At 44.1% G+C, this 17,055-nt stretch overlaps 1 protein-coding gene across 6 annotated transcripts in view; it reads right to left on the minus strand.

The window, feature by feature from the left end:
- Positions 1-17,055, minus strand: part of acsl1a (acyl-CoA synthetase long chain family member 1a) — a 145,439-nt gene that overhangs the window by 81,175 nt on the left and 47,209 nt on the right. For 2 of the 6 annotated variants that reach the window (XM_067982589.1, XM_067982587.1), the window contains 2 exons: positions 3,090-3,306; positions 2,915-3,007 (listed from right to left, as the gene is read on the minus strand). In XM_067982589.1, the coding sequence (XP_067838690.1) occupies positions 2,915-3,007; positions 3,090-3,284 (288 nt within the window). In that variant the 5' untranslated portion in view covers positions 3,285-3,306. Of the gene's footprint in view, positions 1-2,914; positions 3,008-3,089; positions 3,307-8,453; positions 8,515-8,972; positions 9,071-17,055 lie in introns of those variants that run through there. The other 4 variants (XM_067982591.1, XM_067982592.1, XM_067982588.1 and 1 more) reach the window with 3 other exon arrangements.

Raw genomic sequence — 17,055 nt, forward strand, 5'->3', positions numbered from 1 at the left:
CAGCCCTAGGACATTGCTGCAGGAGTTCCTCAAGGCAGTGTCCTAGGCCCAACCATCTTCAGCGGCTTCATCAATGACCTTCCCTCCATCATAAAGGTCAGAAATGGGGATGTCCGCCGATGATTGCAGAGTTCAGTTCCATTCGCAACCACTCAGATAATGAAGCAGTCTGAGCCCGCATGCAGCAAGACCTGGACAACATCCAGGCTTGGGCTGATAAGTGGCAAGTAACAATCGTGCCAGGCAATGACCATCTCCAACAAGAGAGAGTGTAACCACCTCCGCTTGACATTCAACGGCATTACCATCGCCGAATCCCCCAGCATCAATATCCTGGGGGTCACCATTGACCAGAAAGTTAACTGGACCAGCCATACAAATACTGTGGCTACAAGAGCAGGTCAGAGGCTGGGTATTCTGCGGCGAGTGACTCACCTCCTGACTCCCCAAAGCCTTTCCACCATCTACAAGGCACAAGTCAGGAGTGTGATGGAATACTTGCCTGGATGAGTGCAGCTCCAACAACACTCAAGAATCTCGACACCATCCAGGACAAAAGCAGCCCACTTGATTGGCACCCCATCCATCACCATAAACATTCACCGGTGCACAGTGGCTGCAGTGTGTACCATCCACAGGATGCACTGCAGCAACTCGCCAAGGCTTCTTCGACAGCACCTCCCAAACCCGCGGCCTCGACCACCTAGAAGGACAAGAGTAGCAGGTACATGGGAACAACACCACCTGCATGTTCCCCTCCAAGTCACACACCATCCCGACTTGGAAATATATCGTCGTTCCTTCATCGTCGCTGGGTCAAAATCCTGGAACTTCCTTCCTAACACCACTGTGGGAGAACCTTCACCACACGGACTGCAGCGGTTCAAGGCGGCGGCTCACCACCACCTTCTCAAGGGCAATAAATGCCTGCCTCGCCAGCAATGCCCACATCCCATGAAAGAATAAAAAAAATAATGCTTTTCAACCATTATAAGGCTTCAGTTAGGTTATATTTATGGCACACCATTCTTTTGATGCGAAATGATAAGAAAGCATCATATATTACACTAATACAACAACACCTTGTATTTGCATAGCATCTTTAACGTAGGAAAACATTCCAGGGCGCTTCACAGAAGCATAATCAGACAAAAATTGACACCGAGCCAAGGAGATATTCGGAGGGCTAACTGAATGCTTGGTCGAAGAGGTAGATTTTGAGGACCTTAAAAAAGGGAGAGAGGTGGCAATGTTTAAGGAGGGAATTCCAGGGCTTAGGGCCTAGACAGCTGATGGCACAGCGCCAATGGAGGGGAAGTAGAGGGAGGACAGGAGTGCAGTGATCTCAAAGGAGAAAGGGCAAGGCAAGTTAAGACGTCGGTTGAATTCACCAAGGATGAGGAGTTGCACATTGCAGAGGAGAGGAGAGGAGAGGAGCAAGGATATCTCAGTGAGAAACTCATGGTGGGGGGTAGAGAATGAGGATTTTAAAAGGAGGTGTGAGGGATGGAACAAGATGAGGTCACAAAGGAAGAATAGGTGCCAGGAGTAGAGGGGAGACCAAGTTAGATTTAGTGATGAGGCCCATACTGGCACTTTGAACGAGGCACATGATAGAACGTATAGCCAAGTGGGGAGGCTTCAGTAAGGGGCAAAATGTCGTCATCCACGAGACAAGTTTCCGTTAAGGCCAGAATGTCAATGCAATCATCCACAATAATGTCGTAGATTGCAAGGACACTGGTCGTAAGTGAACAGACAGACAATCTGGAGGGAGACGTGCGGTAATTGTTAATCAGCTGGCAGAGTCCAAAGGTCAGCAGTGGGGTTGAGCGGGAAGGGACGGAGGTTGCAGAAATTAGTCCTCAGCGGGAGCACTGTATGGGAAGATCAGAGAGACAGACAGAGACAGACAGACATGGGGTGATTGGGGTTGCTGTTCACAAGCACCTCGATTGGCACTTCGTAGAATACCAGAGAAGCACAGAGGGAAGTCATGGGCTTATCCAAGAGGGATTCAAACCTGGCATGGCGGCAGGAACGTAGGACGGTAGAGGATAGTGAAAGGTTGGGGTAGAGATTTGGAGTGGGGGGCTAAGTACTTGAAGAGGGAGAAATGTAAGGTGGCATGACTGGGTGACAGTAAAGGGAGGAGACAGCGGAGAAGGGCCCAACAGAGCTCGGGTCTGGAATGCCAGCCAAAATGTGCGCACAAATGGACACATAGGAATTTCAGGTTACATAGGCGTAACAAAGATTAGGATAAATAATATCCAAAGCATACAGACGATAATTGTAAAGAAAAAATGACTGCGTTTGAATACATAGCACTGTAATTGCATAGGATTCTCCTCCACAGCAAGTTCCTGTGTTGGCCATGGTGCCAAGCAGAAAGCAAGTAGCTTTCAACAGGGACTTTTGAGGGAAGGTTGCCAAGCACCCTGGGCTAATTAGCCCAATCTGCTCAAGAGCAGGACTAGCAGAGGCCTGGAACCCATGGCCTATGCAGTCAGGTGGTGTAGGATGTTCAAAGAAAATCCCACCTGACTTTCCCAAAGCACCTCAAGAAATTGTCTGTACAACTTAGCATAGATGCTATAACCATAAAAAAAATGAAGAATCTTTTTTGTAAGAAAAGGATTCACAGCAATAATAAAAATCCTTCTGAATCATCTCTTTCTGGTAACTTCTACTGGTTAGATTTAGCACAATGAAAAATCCATGGAAATCAAGGTTTTTTTTTTGCATTTCTAGTCCAGCTCTTTAAAAAAAAACTGTCACAAGCTCTTTGCAATGCCATGTCAACATTGTTTGAAAGCAGAAAATGCTGGAAACACTCAGCAAGTCAGGCAGCATCCGTGGAGAGAGAAACAGAGTTAACATTTCAGGTCGATGACCTTTCATCAGAACTGACCTGCCGAGAGTTTCCAGCATTTTCGGTTTTTATTTCAGATTTCCAGCAACCGCAGCGTCTCACTTTTATTTTATTACTTGAAAGCAACTCGTCCTGACAAATAAGAATCAGAGTTATCAATCTGCAGAAACAAACTTCATAATACTCTTAAAAGCAATGATATTTCAAACCTTACCTCCACTTCAATGGACTGCATTGACAGGTCACATGGTGGCTTCTGTGCCTTGGGTCTTGTGGCATACCAGTACGTTACAAGTGCTGCAATAGTACCAATGCCTATTAGAGTGGATGGTGGAAGGGAGCATATGAACCGCCTGACCTCCCCCAGTTCTGGTATACGCAGGTGTGTCAGCAACTCGTTTGCTTGCATAGTTGCAGCTGGATCTTCACTTCTGTGGCAGTGAAAAGTAGAACACACATAAGCACATATCCACTGGATGGAGGAAGAAATGCAATTGACATTCTTTGATACCATACACCTTGAGGAATTTAAATTCAATTTTAAAAAACCACAGTGCTAAGGAATTAGAGCTTCTACTCTACCCCCTACTAGCCTAGTTATGTACTCAATGCCAGCATCGAGCCCTTCCAATATATAGATTAAAAGCAGGTAATGTAGGTTTAGCTTTACCCTAACGCACTTGCCTCGAACCTGCCTTAGTAGAGTGCCCCTTGCCCTATTACATCAGTGTGACATTTCTATTTCTCCCACACACATTCGTAGCATTGGAGGAGACTAGGATTGGTATGAGTGCTGCTTACAAATTCTTTTACGTGTTGAACCAGTTATACATTTACATTAAATTTTGTAAAGTACAGTATGTCAGTTAATTTATCACCATGTACTGGATGGTAACTTTAATGTAGCACATGAATATTATCAGAGATGATTTGAAAAACTTATCTGAACCTTCCAAGTTTATTTAGGGCCTGGATTAATCAATGCAAGGAATCTTACAACACCAGGTTATAGTCCAACTGTTTTATTTGAAAATCACAAGCTTTCGGAGGCTTTCTCCTTCGTCAGGTGAGTGTGGGATTCAGGTGAGTGAGGAATCCCACACTCACCTGACGAAGGAGAAAGCCTCCGAAAGCTTGTGATTTTCAAATAAAACAGTTGGACTATAACCTGGTGTTGTAAGATTCCTTGCATTTGTCAACCCCAGTCCATCACCGGCATCTCCACATCGTGGATTAATCACGATGTGGAGATGCCGGTTACTGTGTGCAGTTCTGGTCGCCACACTACAGGAAGGATGTGATCGCTTTGGAGAGGGTGCAGAGGAGATTCACCAGGATGTTACCAGGGCTGGAGCGCTTCAGCTATGAAGAGAGACTGGGAAGATTGGGTTTGTTTTCCATGGAGCAGAGGAGGCTGAGGGGGGACATGATTGAGGTGTACAAAATTATGAGGGGCACAGATAGGATGGATACTAAGGAGCTTTTTCCCTTCATTGAGGGTACTATAACAAGGGGACATAGATTCAAGGTAAAAGGCGGGAGGTTTAGAGGGGATTTGAGAAAGAACTTTTTCACCCAGAGGGTGGTTGGAGTCTGGAACTCACTGCCTGAAAGGGTTGTGGAGGCAGGAACCCTCACAACATTCAAGAAGCATTTGGATGAGCACTTGAAATGCCACAGCATACAAGGCTACGGACCAAATGCTGGAATATGGGATTAGAGTAGACAGGGCTGATGGCCGGCGCGGACACGATGGGCTGAAGGGCCTCTATCCGTGCTGTATAACTCTATGACTCTATGACTCTAAGCCTTTATGGTGAATCAGTCAGCAACTAGAATACAGCGGAGTGGTATCAAGGCTTCTCTTTCCCCAAGACAACTGTACAAGAACGTTAATGGAAACATTGGGTGGGGCAGTAAAATTAAATTAGTGAAACATTTCTGCCTAAATTTGATTGCTTTAGATCTCACATTTACATCATTCCAAACCACCCACTCAAGTAATGAGACCTATACTTATCGTTCTTTAAGAGCTGTGCTTTGAAACTTGTCAAGCCAGAACCACCTACTGGACAATGAAGTACATTAAGTCACAAATTTGCACTGCTACTATGTGTTGCTGCAAAATGTCCGATGGGCTACTATATTCTCACCACCCCCCACACTCACATACACACTCCCACTTGAAAGAAGTCAGTCAAACCACTTGCAAAAAAAAATCCCCAAGTTCACATTTTTTCATACAGTAACTTTGATTGGAAGCAGTCAATGTTGCAATCCTTTCTCGCAACGTATTGCTGAGATCTCGACATGACATTTCATTTATGTGATGTGCAGCAACAAATGCCAACTCTACAATATTAAGCTACAAGATAGAATTAGCACGAGGCTCCTCAGGTCTGTCACAATAATTATTAAACTGAAACCCTAAACTAAGAAAACTTAATCGGGAACACATTTGCCCCGTACTTGCTACCAGCCATGTGGTTGCAGTAGGGCAAAAAGCATTAAAGTTTAGGCAACAAAAGCAGAAAATGCTGGAAACGCTGAGCATGTCAGTCATCATCTCTAGAGAAGAGACAAGTTGCTTCAAGTGTAGACGCTTTGTCAGAACTGGAACAACAGCAAGGGAGGAAGATAGAAATAGGGCAAATTGAAAAAAAAAGGAACACCACAAAGGAAGCGTTTTTGGGGGGGGGGGGGGGGGGGGAAGAGACACACACGCATGCACGCAAGAGAAGGAACAGAAAGAATTCATAAAAGTGGAAAACAGGAAACGGTTAAACACTGAAATGATATCAATAGGAGAAAATAAGAGGGAAGCTAAAGACATTCACAAAATACAGATAATTTGTGAATAGCTGAGGCAGTAGGGTGGGGTTAAGGCAGGGTGAAACAGATAGGTTAAGTGAGCGGGCAAAAATTTGGCAGATAGAGTATAATGTGGGAAAATGGTAGGAGGAATAGAAAAGCAGTATATTATTTAAATGGTGAGAGATTGCAGAACTTTGAGGTACAGAGGGATCTGGGTGTCCTAGTATATGAATCACAAAAAGTTAGTATGCAGGTACAGCAAGTGATTAGGAAGGCAAATGGAATGTTGTCATTTATTGCAAGGGGAATGGAATATAAAAGTAGAGATGTTTTGCTGCAGTTGTACAGGGCATTGGCAAGACCACATTTAGAATACTGTGTGCAGTTTTGGTCTCCTTATTTAAGGAAGGATATAATTGCTTTAGAGGTGGTTCAGAGACGGGTCACTCGACTGATTCCTGGGATGAGGGGGTTATCTTATGGGGAAAGGTCGGACAAGTTGGGCCTGTACACATTGGAGTTTAGAAGAATCTTATTGAAACATATAAGATCCTGAGGGGACTAGAAGGGGTAGATGCTGAGAGGATGTTTCCCCTTGTGGGAGAGACTAGAACTAGGGGACACAGTTTAATAATAAGGGGTCTCCCATTTAAGACGGAGATGAGGAGAATTTTTTTTCTCAGAGGGTCATGAGTCTGTGGAACTTCCTTCCCCAGAGAGCGGTGGAGGCAGGGTCACTGAATATTTTAAGGCTGAGTTAGATAGATTCCTGATTAACAAGGGAGTCAAAGGTTTTAGTAGACAGATGGGAAAGTAGGGTTGAGATCACAATTAGATCAGCCCCCATGATCTTATTAAATGGCAGAGCAAGCTCAAGGGCCGAATGGCCTACTCCTGCTTTTAATTCATTTGTACGTATGTAGAAGCAGGAAAAACTAGAAAAGTGGAGCAGGCTCCAGCAACCAAGGAATAAAAACAGGTCAACACCATGGGTGCAGACTGCCCGCCAGTATGGTAAGCGAGGGGAGTAGACTGTGCTTAGGTACAGATTGAGTATGACCTACGACCGATACTTCCAGTTCAGTGACGATATATTTCTCGAGTGAATAAATCAGCCCCTTGACATCAGATACCTTTGCAACTTGTGGTGTAAAATCATTACAAAAGCTTTTTTTCCCCCTTTTGGTTGATAAACATGAAATTACACGCGTGACTCTTCACATCTTCCAAAAAATAACAACGATTTCCCTTTCAGCGTGGAAATTAGATTGAATACTGCTGCTGCTGTTGTTACAATTAGCAACATGGAGCAATATAGAGTCTCAGAAATAGCTTTCAAGTAAACAATGGAACTTTTTGCCAGTGACAAAACTGGACCAAGCTTTCACGTGGAGACATCCTTCACTGTAAGAGTCCTTCCCACAAAGGCGTACTCGTGCAGATTTAATCGTCAGGAGAAGGGAGGGGGGAGTAAAATAATGACACCTCCCTAAAGAGACAAGTGTTGTACAAAGCACAACTCTAATACTAGGTCCAACTCTAATACCCCTCAAATAATGAAGCAGTCCGAGCCCGCATGCAGCAAGACCTGGACAACGTCCAGGCTTGGGCTCATAAGTGGCAAGTAACATTCGCGCCAGACAATGAACATCTTCAGCAAGAGAGAGTCTAACCACCTCCCCTTGACATTCAACGGCATTACCATCGCCGAATCCCCCACCATCAACATCCTGGGGGTCACCTTTGACCAGAAACTTAACTGGACCAGCCATACAAATACTGTGGCTACAAGAGCAGGTCAGAGGCTGGGTATTCTGCGGTGAGTGACTCATTGCCTGACTCCCCAAAGCCTTTTCACCATCTACAAGACACAAGTCAGGAGTGTGATGGAATACTCTCCACTTGCCTGGATGAGTGCAGCTCCAACAACACTCAAGAAGCTCGACACCATCCAGGACAAAGCAGCCCGCTTGATTGGCACCCCTTCCATCACCCTAAATATTCACTCCATTCACCACCAGCGCACAGTGGCTGCAGTGTGTACCATCCACAGGATGCACTGCAGCAACTCGCCAAGGCTTCTTCGACAGCACCTCCCAAACCCGTGACTTCTACCACCTAGAAGGACAAGAGCAGCAGGTACATGGGAACACCACCTGCACGTTCCCCTCCAAGTCACACACCATCCCGACTTGGAAATATATCGTCGCTGGGTCAAAATCCTGGAACTCCCTTCCTAACAGCACTGTGGGAAAACCTTCACCACACGGACTGCAGCGGTTCAAGGCGGCGGCTCACCACCACCTTCTCAAGGGCAATTCGGGATGGGCAATAAATGCCGGCCTCGCCAGCGACGGCCACATCCCATGAACGAATATTAAAAAATTACTGCTATTCTGACCAATTAGCTCACTGCAGTAATTGCTCGTTAAAATTGCCTCTTGCACCTGCGATCAGCCAAATGCACAATTTATCACACTTCCTGTGGTAGCATTGCTGCCTAGATTAATTTAACCACCTTCTGCCAAATAATGCTACTGCCAGCTTCTAAAATAAAATTACACAGTAACTGTCAAATTTCTGTAACACACAGTGAACCAGAAATTAAAAGATCAACTCTGCACACATGAAAAATCTTACAGTACTTTGTGAGCAGATACTTCACACTCACAGTCAAATATAAAAATAAAAGTAAAACCACTAAAGAATTGCTGGAGCTCATGGATGGAAACAAAATAAAAAAGGCACTATAAAAAACACTGACCTGTGGTATGCACTGTTCTGCAAACTTACTGTACAGCAGGTTTTCAGAAGCTCAAATGGACCTGAAGGTTAGATAGAACTTTTAAAAACTGACCATTGTGTACCCAATTACCTTTTTCTATGCAGCCAGATCATGAGATTACTTAAAAGTCAACAACATCGTTTACAAAAGGTCATATTGCAGGTTAACTATTGTGTGTTAATATTAAGAGATGACGCTAGTAAAACTGATGTGCAATTCACTGTATCTAATAGTATTTCCAGACCTTTCACCAGACAGCATTGAAACTTGCTTTCAGATTCCCAAAGTACATAGAGCATTTTGAGACAAATATTAGCAGGTGTACAAGTGACAACAACATTCCAGGGTATCAACTCAACACAGAAATCCAAATGGTTTCAATAATTTTTTAAAAATCAAGTAAACCAGAACAGTAAAAGCAATAACAAATACCGCAAAACATTGGCAATTAGCGCCTGAACACGTACTACAGAGAAGAACCCTTCAGAGCCCACTCACCATCTGCCTTTACAATTCCTGACTCCCAAGAATGGAGCACGGAGTATAGAGGAAAAAAAAACACTGCTACATCAGCTGGTGCGTCCTCTGCAGCCAAGACCTCTGAGGGAATTAGTCACACTGTGCCCCAAGCTCTAGCTTACCGGGACAAAGGTGAAAGTCTACAAGTTACAGGCCTTAGTTGGCCTCTACAGACAAGATACCAATAGGAAAACAGACTGGCATCTCAATGTCACTCCATTTTTAGAAGCGTGTCTGGTAAATGTAACTTATTAAACTCTCCCAACATTGTTCTATTCTGAAAATTTAAGCCTTGCCGTGATTGTCTCACTTTAAAATTCAGCAGAAAGCACCGGTCACCATTTAAAAAAAAAATGGCTGACAGACGTATCGACATTCCCCAACTGTACAAGAAGTAATCTGCGCATGGTTATGTTTCGTGCTTTTAGCCATAGTCTTCAGAACACTGTCCCTCCATTAAAATAAAAGCAAAACAAAATTGTTTAAACACGCTGGGTGCTAAATTGGGCAGTGTAGTGCCCGCTGTTTCGGCTGGGCTGTGCACGCACGTTTCCAGCATGATGTGCGCCGGACGCCATCTTGGTGCAGGAGTTAGCGTCCATGCACAAATACAGAACGTCGGAAGCATGTAAAGTAAGGAGAAAATGGATACAGTGTGCAATGCTGATTTAAAGTGATATGTCCCAAAATGGTGTCGAACGCTCAACTCAACGCAGTCTTAACGCCGACCATCTGAACGTGTCTAAGAGTGCCTGGAGGACCCCCAACAGCGCTATTTATAGGGACCATGCAAAATTTACAGGTTAGTGGCTGGATTATTACTTCTGGTTGCTGAGACATTTGTAACTGTTTTTGGAGGTCTCCTATACTTGAATACTAGGACGCAGGGACATAACCTAACATTTAGAGCCAGGACGAGAAGGAGTGAAGATAGGAAATGCTTCTACACGCAAAGGGTGGGAGAAGTTTGGAACACTCTTCTGCAAACGGCAGTTGATGCTAGCTCACTTGTGAATTCTAAATCTGAGATTCTGTGAACCAAGGGTATTAAGGGATATGGGGCGACGGCGGGTATGGAGTTAGGTCACAGGTCCACCATGATCTCAATGAACGGTGGAACAGGCTTGAGGGGCTGAATGCCACTGCCACTTGATATGCGCCACCTTCTCCTGCAAGAAATCGGGATGTGTGTCTGGGTGATGTGCCGGTCATGGTTGAATAGCTGCCAGTGTGTGTGGCCTGTGAGTTGTGGGTGGGCAGCTTGCAACAGTGGTAATGTGTGAGAGTGAGAGAAAGCATCTGACTGGAAGAGTTGAGTACTGATGGAGAGAGTTTGTTGGTGTGTGGGAGATGGGGGGTGTAGTGCGTGGAGCAGTGGATGCGCTAATAACGTAGTTGGTAGGCAACGCCACTTGACAGTTGACCTCACTCACCTTGACCACTCATGTCAAAGCATTGAACTTCTTCCTACACTGCATCCATGTTCATGATGCTCTGCACTTGGCATTGACTTCGTCGTCTGCTGCCTCCCACTGCCTTTTGGGTATATGTCTGGAGGGCCTCTTGCCCCCCGCGCTGATATAGGATGTCCCTCCTTCTGTCCACCTCTTGCATCAAGGCCTCTAGTGCATCAGCAAAGAACCTTGGTGCACGTATTCTCGCAGGCCTGGTACCAACTCAGATCGGCAGATTGGTGAGGTCTGGCATGCAGATCGGAGAGTGTGGGATTTAGTAGTGCGCAACCTTTATTAAGTGTTTTAACATAACTCATCAGTTTGTAAACATAGGGACGGGAGCTGCATCTGTGTTTTGCATGTGTGATGTCTGATCTCCGTTCAGACAGCAGACTGTTATTTTCAGCAAATAACAGGTACCAGCTACCTTCAAGAGATTTTTAAGAGACAGCCTGCCTTTAAGAGATTGAGGCTCCCCCTGCTGGTGAAACATGCGAATTGCATTGAATTGTCATGTCAACGCTTATTCAGAACACTGCTTGAAGCAAGTCCTCAGGACTCATGAAAGTTTTGTCCTGCCTGCGCAGGGGCCATTAGGCGCGGGGTACCGCGAATCGGGCTACCTACGCCCAATAATTGGCCCTATCCAATTTCCCCCCCCCCCCTATGAATTCAAACAGCTCTTCACAAGATAACAGCAAATTGAAGTGCTTTAATGAAGCATTACCCAAGACCAAGTCAACACTGGATGAAAGTGCGTTGTTTGCATTAGGAATATTGATTTTGACAGCTCCAGGGACATTAAGATTTTCTGGCTTCCCTTTATAAATTATTGCTTCTGCTCCATTACACACGTCATTCTCATATATATGTGGGGGGCGGGGGGGGGGGGGGGGGTGTAAGAGAGACGTGATTTTAACGAAGAGCAGGGATCCATGCAGGCGGTGCAAGCAGCACACCTGAACTCGACACGAGACCAGGCCAATTTTAACTGCCAGGTCTTGTCATCATGTGATTGGCGGACTACCCAGCCTTTCATGTCGACAGCCCACCCACCGTTTTGCAGAATTTCCAGTGGGACTCCCAGATCAGCACATTTAAAGGATTTAATCAGTGTATTGAGTTCCAAGTTTGATTCTGTTGGACGTTGGCAAACACTGCGATGAGAGAAAAAGATTGACCCCAAGTCCTCAGAAGCCTCTCTGGAGGTGTCGTTGTCAGAGGTCAGGGCCAGGAGGGTTGTGCTTTGCCCACAAAGTGCTTGATGAATCTTAGGAAGGAGTTGGAGTTGGAGTTGCAACACAGGGACAGGCTGCACCTGAACTGGGCAGGGAACAGATTCCAGTGGAAAGGATAAGTAGGAAGGATTTTAAACCAGTAAAGGGCAGGGGAGGAGGAGGGAAGGGGGAAGATCCGTGTGGAAATAATAGTAACCTAAAAAGGTAACATACGCACAATGACGGACAGGAAAAGATGCACTGATCCACCTAGCCTGTCCCACACAATTGGGATGCCTTGTGGATTCATGATATATACAACTCCCCACCCCATCCAAAGGCCATCTAATCTCCTGGAAGAGGCGAAAAATCTGGAAAATTCCTCTTTGACCCCCTTAGGCAATCAAAACTAGTCCAGGAGATAAGATAAAGATATCAATAAAGAATACAATATATGATAAAGATGACAAATCCTGTGACAGCAGAAAAGATTATAGGATGTAATAATAAAATACCCATTAAAAATAAAGCAGGTATGATGAAAAATAAACATATTAAGTTGCCTGTATAGCATCGTACAAAGCATCCGCAACAAAAAGCGCGTTAAGTCAAAAAGCAAGAGAAGTATACCAGCAGGACATACTGGCATGGTAGGAACAGTTACCCATCTGAGAGGTCTGTACACAAATGCACGTAGCGTAAGAAATAAAACAAATGAGTTAGCAGAAATATAGCGTAAAAGTATGATGTAGTAACCTGGCTACAAGCTGGGGATACTGGAGCTGAAACCTTCCAAGCTATAGGATCTTTAGAAATGACAGGGAAACAAATAGCAATATTGATAAAAGATACAATTACAGCAACAGAAAGAAAGGGTTTCAGTAAGGGTAATCTGGCAGTGGAAACACGAACAACAAAGGATGCAAGACTCTGTGGGAGAGAGAGATAGATTTTTGTTAGATAAGGGTATTAAGGTTTATGGATATGGATCAACGGCAGGTAAATGAAGTCGGGGTACTGATCAGCCATGATCTGATCAAATTTATCATTTTGTCCCGCTTAGGCACTCCAGATCCATTTCCCAAAGAGCTCCCAGCTTTCTGCCAATTCCTTTGGGAGACGAAGTAGTGTATCACAGTAGCCCATTTTGCATGAGGAAGGGGAAGAGTCACTTGATAGCCCAGATGAAATGAGGATACTCAACAAAGAAGCAGTGCAAGCTCATGTTTGGGCCTTCTCTTCAAGTTTGAAATGTCACCATGGTTTTCCCTATTTCAATCTGCATCACTATAGGCTTTTAAGAAATTGCCACTTGGCCATCTTGGTTTTGCAACTTAGAATTTGGCAGCGTACTTTTGTTTTGGAGGCATAATGTTGAAATTCTACGAGCAAATGAAGGATTTTAAAAGCAGCGAACAATTCCATTTATATTTCCAAGGGAAGCCCCTCCCTACACAAATCATTAAAAGTAGCGACGCAGGTTAATAAGGCCATAAAAAAGGCAAGCCAAGTACTGGGGTTCATTTCTAGAGGGACAGAATTGAAAAGCAGAGAAGCGGTGTTAAATTGTACAGAACCTTGATTAGACCACACTTGGAGTACCGTGCACAGTTCTGGTCTCCATACTATAGAAAAGACAAGAGGCATTCGAGACGGTGCAAAAAAGATTCACAAGGATGATACCAGAACTGAGAGGATATATTTATCAGAAAAGAATAAACAGGCTGGGGGCTGGGGCTCGTTTCTTTAGAAAAAAGACTGAGGAGTGACTTGGAAGAGGCCTTTATGGTAATGAAAGGGTTTGATGGGGTAGATGTAGAGAAAATGGTTCCACTTGTGGGGGAGTTCAAAACTAGAGGTAATAAATGTAAGATAGTCACTAATAAATCCAATAGGGAATTCAGGAGAAACTTATTTACCCAAAGAGAGGTAAGAATGTGGAACACGCTACCACAAGGAGTAGTTGAGGCAAATAGTATAGATACATTTAAGGGGAAGTTAGATAAACACATGAAGGAGAAAGGAATAGAAGAGTACACTGATAGGGTTAGATAAAGTAGGGAGGGAGGAGGCTCGTGCGCAGCGTAAACGCTAGCCTAGACCAGTTGTGCCGAATGGCCTGTTTCAGCTCTTTGGTTTCGATGTAACTCTCCATTTTAAAACCATGTCCCTCACACTCAATAGAAATAGCAAATCTGCCTGTACTCAGCAAGTTTTTAAAACAAATTACTTAATGTTCTCATGTCACTTAGAGAAATCCACCTCCATAACATTACCTCTCTGGAGATTATTCCTGAGTTTTACATTAGTGCTACTTTTAGCAAGAATGTATTCCACTGTCCTATAGCATTGCAAGGCCCCAAAAGTTCACAGACCTTGCAGTGGGATCCTGCTGGGGCAGGAGGGCTGTTTTGTAAAGAATTCCCAAGCCAGGGAGTTTCCTTGGAATCTGACAGTTGACGGCTATGCCCAGGGGGAAAAAAAAAGCAGTATTCCAGCTTCCTGGCCCATTGAGGATGGGGGCCCAGGACTATGTCCTGACCTAGCGCCTCAAAGTCTGTGGCCTGATCAGCCCGTTGAAATGTTAAAATGTTGCCAGGGTTGCCATCATCAGAAGGAGCAGCGACGGGCCTCTGCTTCTTCTCAAGTTTCTTCCATGTTAACAGTGTCTGCCTGAGATGTGCCCACAGTGGCGCGAGCACACACCAAGAAAACTTAAGATAAGAACCTCTCTCTAACCCTGGATACTCTGGCGGAGTCAGTGGTGGAAGTTACCCGTGGGTCGTTCCCAGCACTTTCGCCTGTGGTCTTTTGGGGCCAAAGTATTTATCCCCAATAGATATTTAGCATAATGATATTTTAAATGACTTAAAAAGAACTTGCTTTTTTTTTGCAGAACGGTTTGCTAGAATGAGAAGGTACCGGATAGAATGAAGAAGAATAGTAGTGGTATGCAGAGATAGCTAGCAATAATCTAATCAAGGAGCTCAGATGTCCAACAAGAGGTCATGGACCTTCGATTGATTGACAACGGTGATTAGATTGAATCGCAGAAATCACATTTCAGCAGTAATCCAGTATTTCAAATGATAACCCAGTGACTATCCCATGCTCCGACTTCTTGGTGGGTGACACTCTTAAGAGGACAAACAATTGACATAGTTATAACACATTAAATTACCGTATCTGCATTTCATCAATGCTCCACAGAATTTCATTTTAAAAAAACTTAGCAACTGCATCGCCATAATTTTTTTTAAAAAAGTTATCAGACAGAGAGGCTCACCTGACAGTTACAGTGTCATCAAAACCCTTTGACTGGATTATAGCTGTAAGGAAAGGGGTTAAAACCCCTTGAGCATTGTGAATTTAAAACCTACTGGATCTTTGGACAATATACCTGGATTAAGGAAAGGGTTAACGTTGCCCCTTTGGAACATTTGAACAGAACTAATTTAAAACATCATACAGTAAGGCTTCCAGAGGTTTCTTTGGTTTGCAAGACATGATTGATGAGAAAGAAAGGGAGTGCCATGGGGAAACCATGGAATCACATTCTACAGAACTGATATCAGATAAAATAGCTAAAAACTTACTGAAGCAGACATTGTAAAGCCACACAAAGCCATAAGAGACAGGTCGTCATGGCAACACTGATAATGGGGGGCCATCCACATTCCGTGGTGTCTGGAAAATATATGCGGCCATTGCACCTGTTCCCAAGCGAGATAACTGTCAATCACTGAGGCCTGGCAACAGGAGGTGATTGGCCAAAAATGACATTATCCCTAATTCATCGACACCATAAAGGGTAAAAACAATATAAAAAGACATCAGGACAGAATTGGTACTGCAGTCAGGTGGAAGCTTAACGAAGCTGACCTACAGGTGGGATGTCCAACAGGACTTCAAAAGCTCCAAAAGACTTGATCAATCTGAACAGGCCTTGAAGCAGAAATCCTTAGTTTTAAGGTGATCCTTGATTTTAAGGTGATAAGTATTACTTGATATGCTTGCTGCTTGTTTAAGTGTACAGTTATGGTTGCATGCATTGCTTGATTTTGCTTCATGCTTGTGTGAATATTAAATAACTACTTTTGATTAACGAAACTACCATGAGTGGGGACTTTGACTATTTTCCAGTGGTTCTTAAACCTGGACGAAGTGGGCAAATTTCCTACATAGCCTTCAAAGCTTTTAGAAACAATAATCTGGGACAAAATTGTCACCTGGACAAGTATGGATTGAGAAAGGAAAGCCAGCACAGATTTATTAAAGGCAAATCGTGTTTAACTAACTTGATTGAGTTTTTTTGATGAGGGGATGATGTGTATGTGGACTTTCCAAAGGCGTTTGATAAAGTGCCACATAATAGACTGGTCACCAAAATTGAAGCCCACAGAATAAAAAGGGGCAGTGGCAGCATGTGTACAAAATTGGTTAAGTGACAGGAAACAAGAGTTGTGATGAACAGTTGTTTTTCCAGACTGGAGGAAGGTAGACAATGGTGTTCCCCAGGGGTCGGTACTAGGGCCACTGCTTTTTTTAAGATAAATATTAATGACTTGGACTTGGGTGTACAGGACACAATTTCAAAATTTGCAGATGACAAAACTTGGAAGTGTAGTAAACAGTGAGGAGGATAGTAATAGGCTTCAAGAGGATATAGACAGGCTGGTGGAATGGGCAGACACATGGCAGATTAAATTTAATGCAGAGAAGTGCGAAGTGATACATTCCGGTAGAAAGAATGAGGAGGGGCAATATAAACTAAGTGGTACAATTCTAAAGGGGGTGCAGGAACAGAGAGACCTGGGGGTAATAATGCACAAATTTTTGAAGGTGGCAAGACAGGTTGAGACGGTGGTTAAAAAAGCATATGGGATCCTGGGTTTTATAAAGAGAGGTATAGAGTACAAAAGCACGTTAGTTATGTTCAACCTTTATAAAACACTGGTTCGGCCACAACTGGAATATTGTGTCCAATTCTGGGCACCACACTTTAGGAAGGATGTGATGGCCTTAGAGAGGGTGCAGGAGAGATTTACTAGAATAGTTCAGGGATGGGGAATTTCAGTTACGTGCATAGACTGGAGAAGCTGGGGTTGTTCTCCTCAGAGCAGAGAAGGTTGAGGGGAGATTGATAGACGTGTTCAAGATCATGAGGGGTTTAGATAAAATAAATAAAGAGACCGTTCCCATTGGTGGAAGGGGTGAGAACCAGAGGACACAGATTGAAAGGTGATTGGCAAAAGAACCAAAGGCGACATGAGGAAAAACTTTTAAGCAGTGAGTAATTACGATTTGGAATGTGCTTCCTGTAAGGATGGTGGAAGCAGATTCAATTGTGGCTTTCAAGAGGAATTGGAGAAATGAGAGAAAAAATTTGCA

The sequence above is a fragment of the Heptranchias perlo genome, chromosome 4, assembly GCF_035084215.1.
Source record: "Heptranchias perlo isolate sHepPer1 chromosome 4, sHepPer1.hap1, whole genome shotgun sequence".
NCBI lineage: Eukaryota > Metazoa > Chordata > Chondrichthyes > Hexanchiformes > Hexanchidae > Heptranchias > Heptranchias perlo.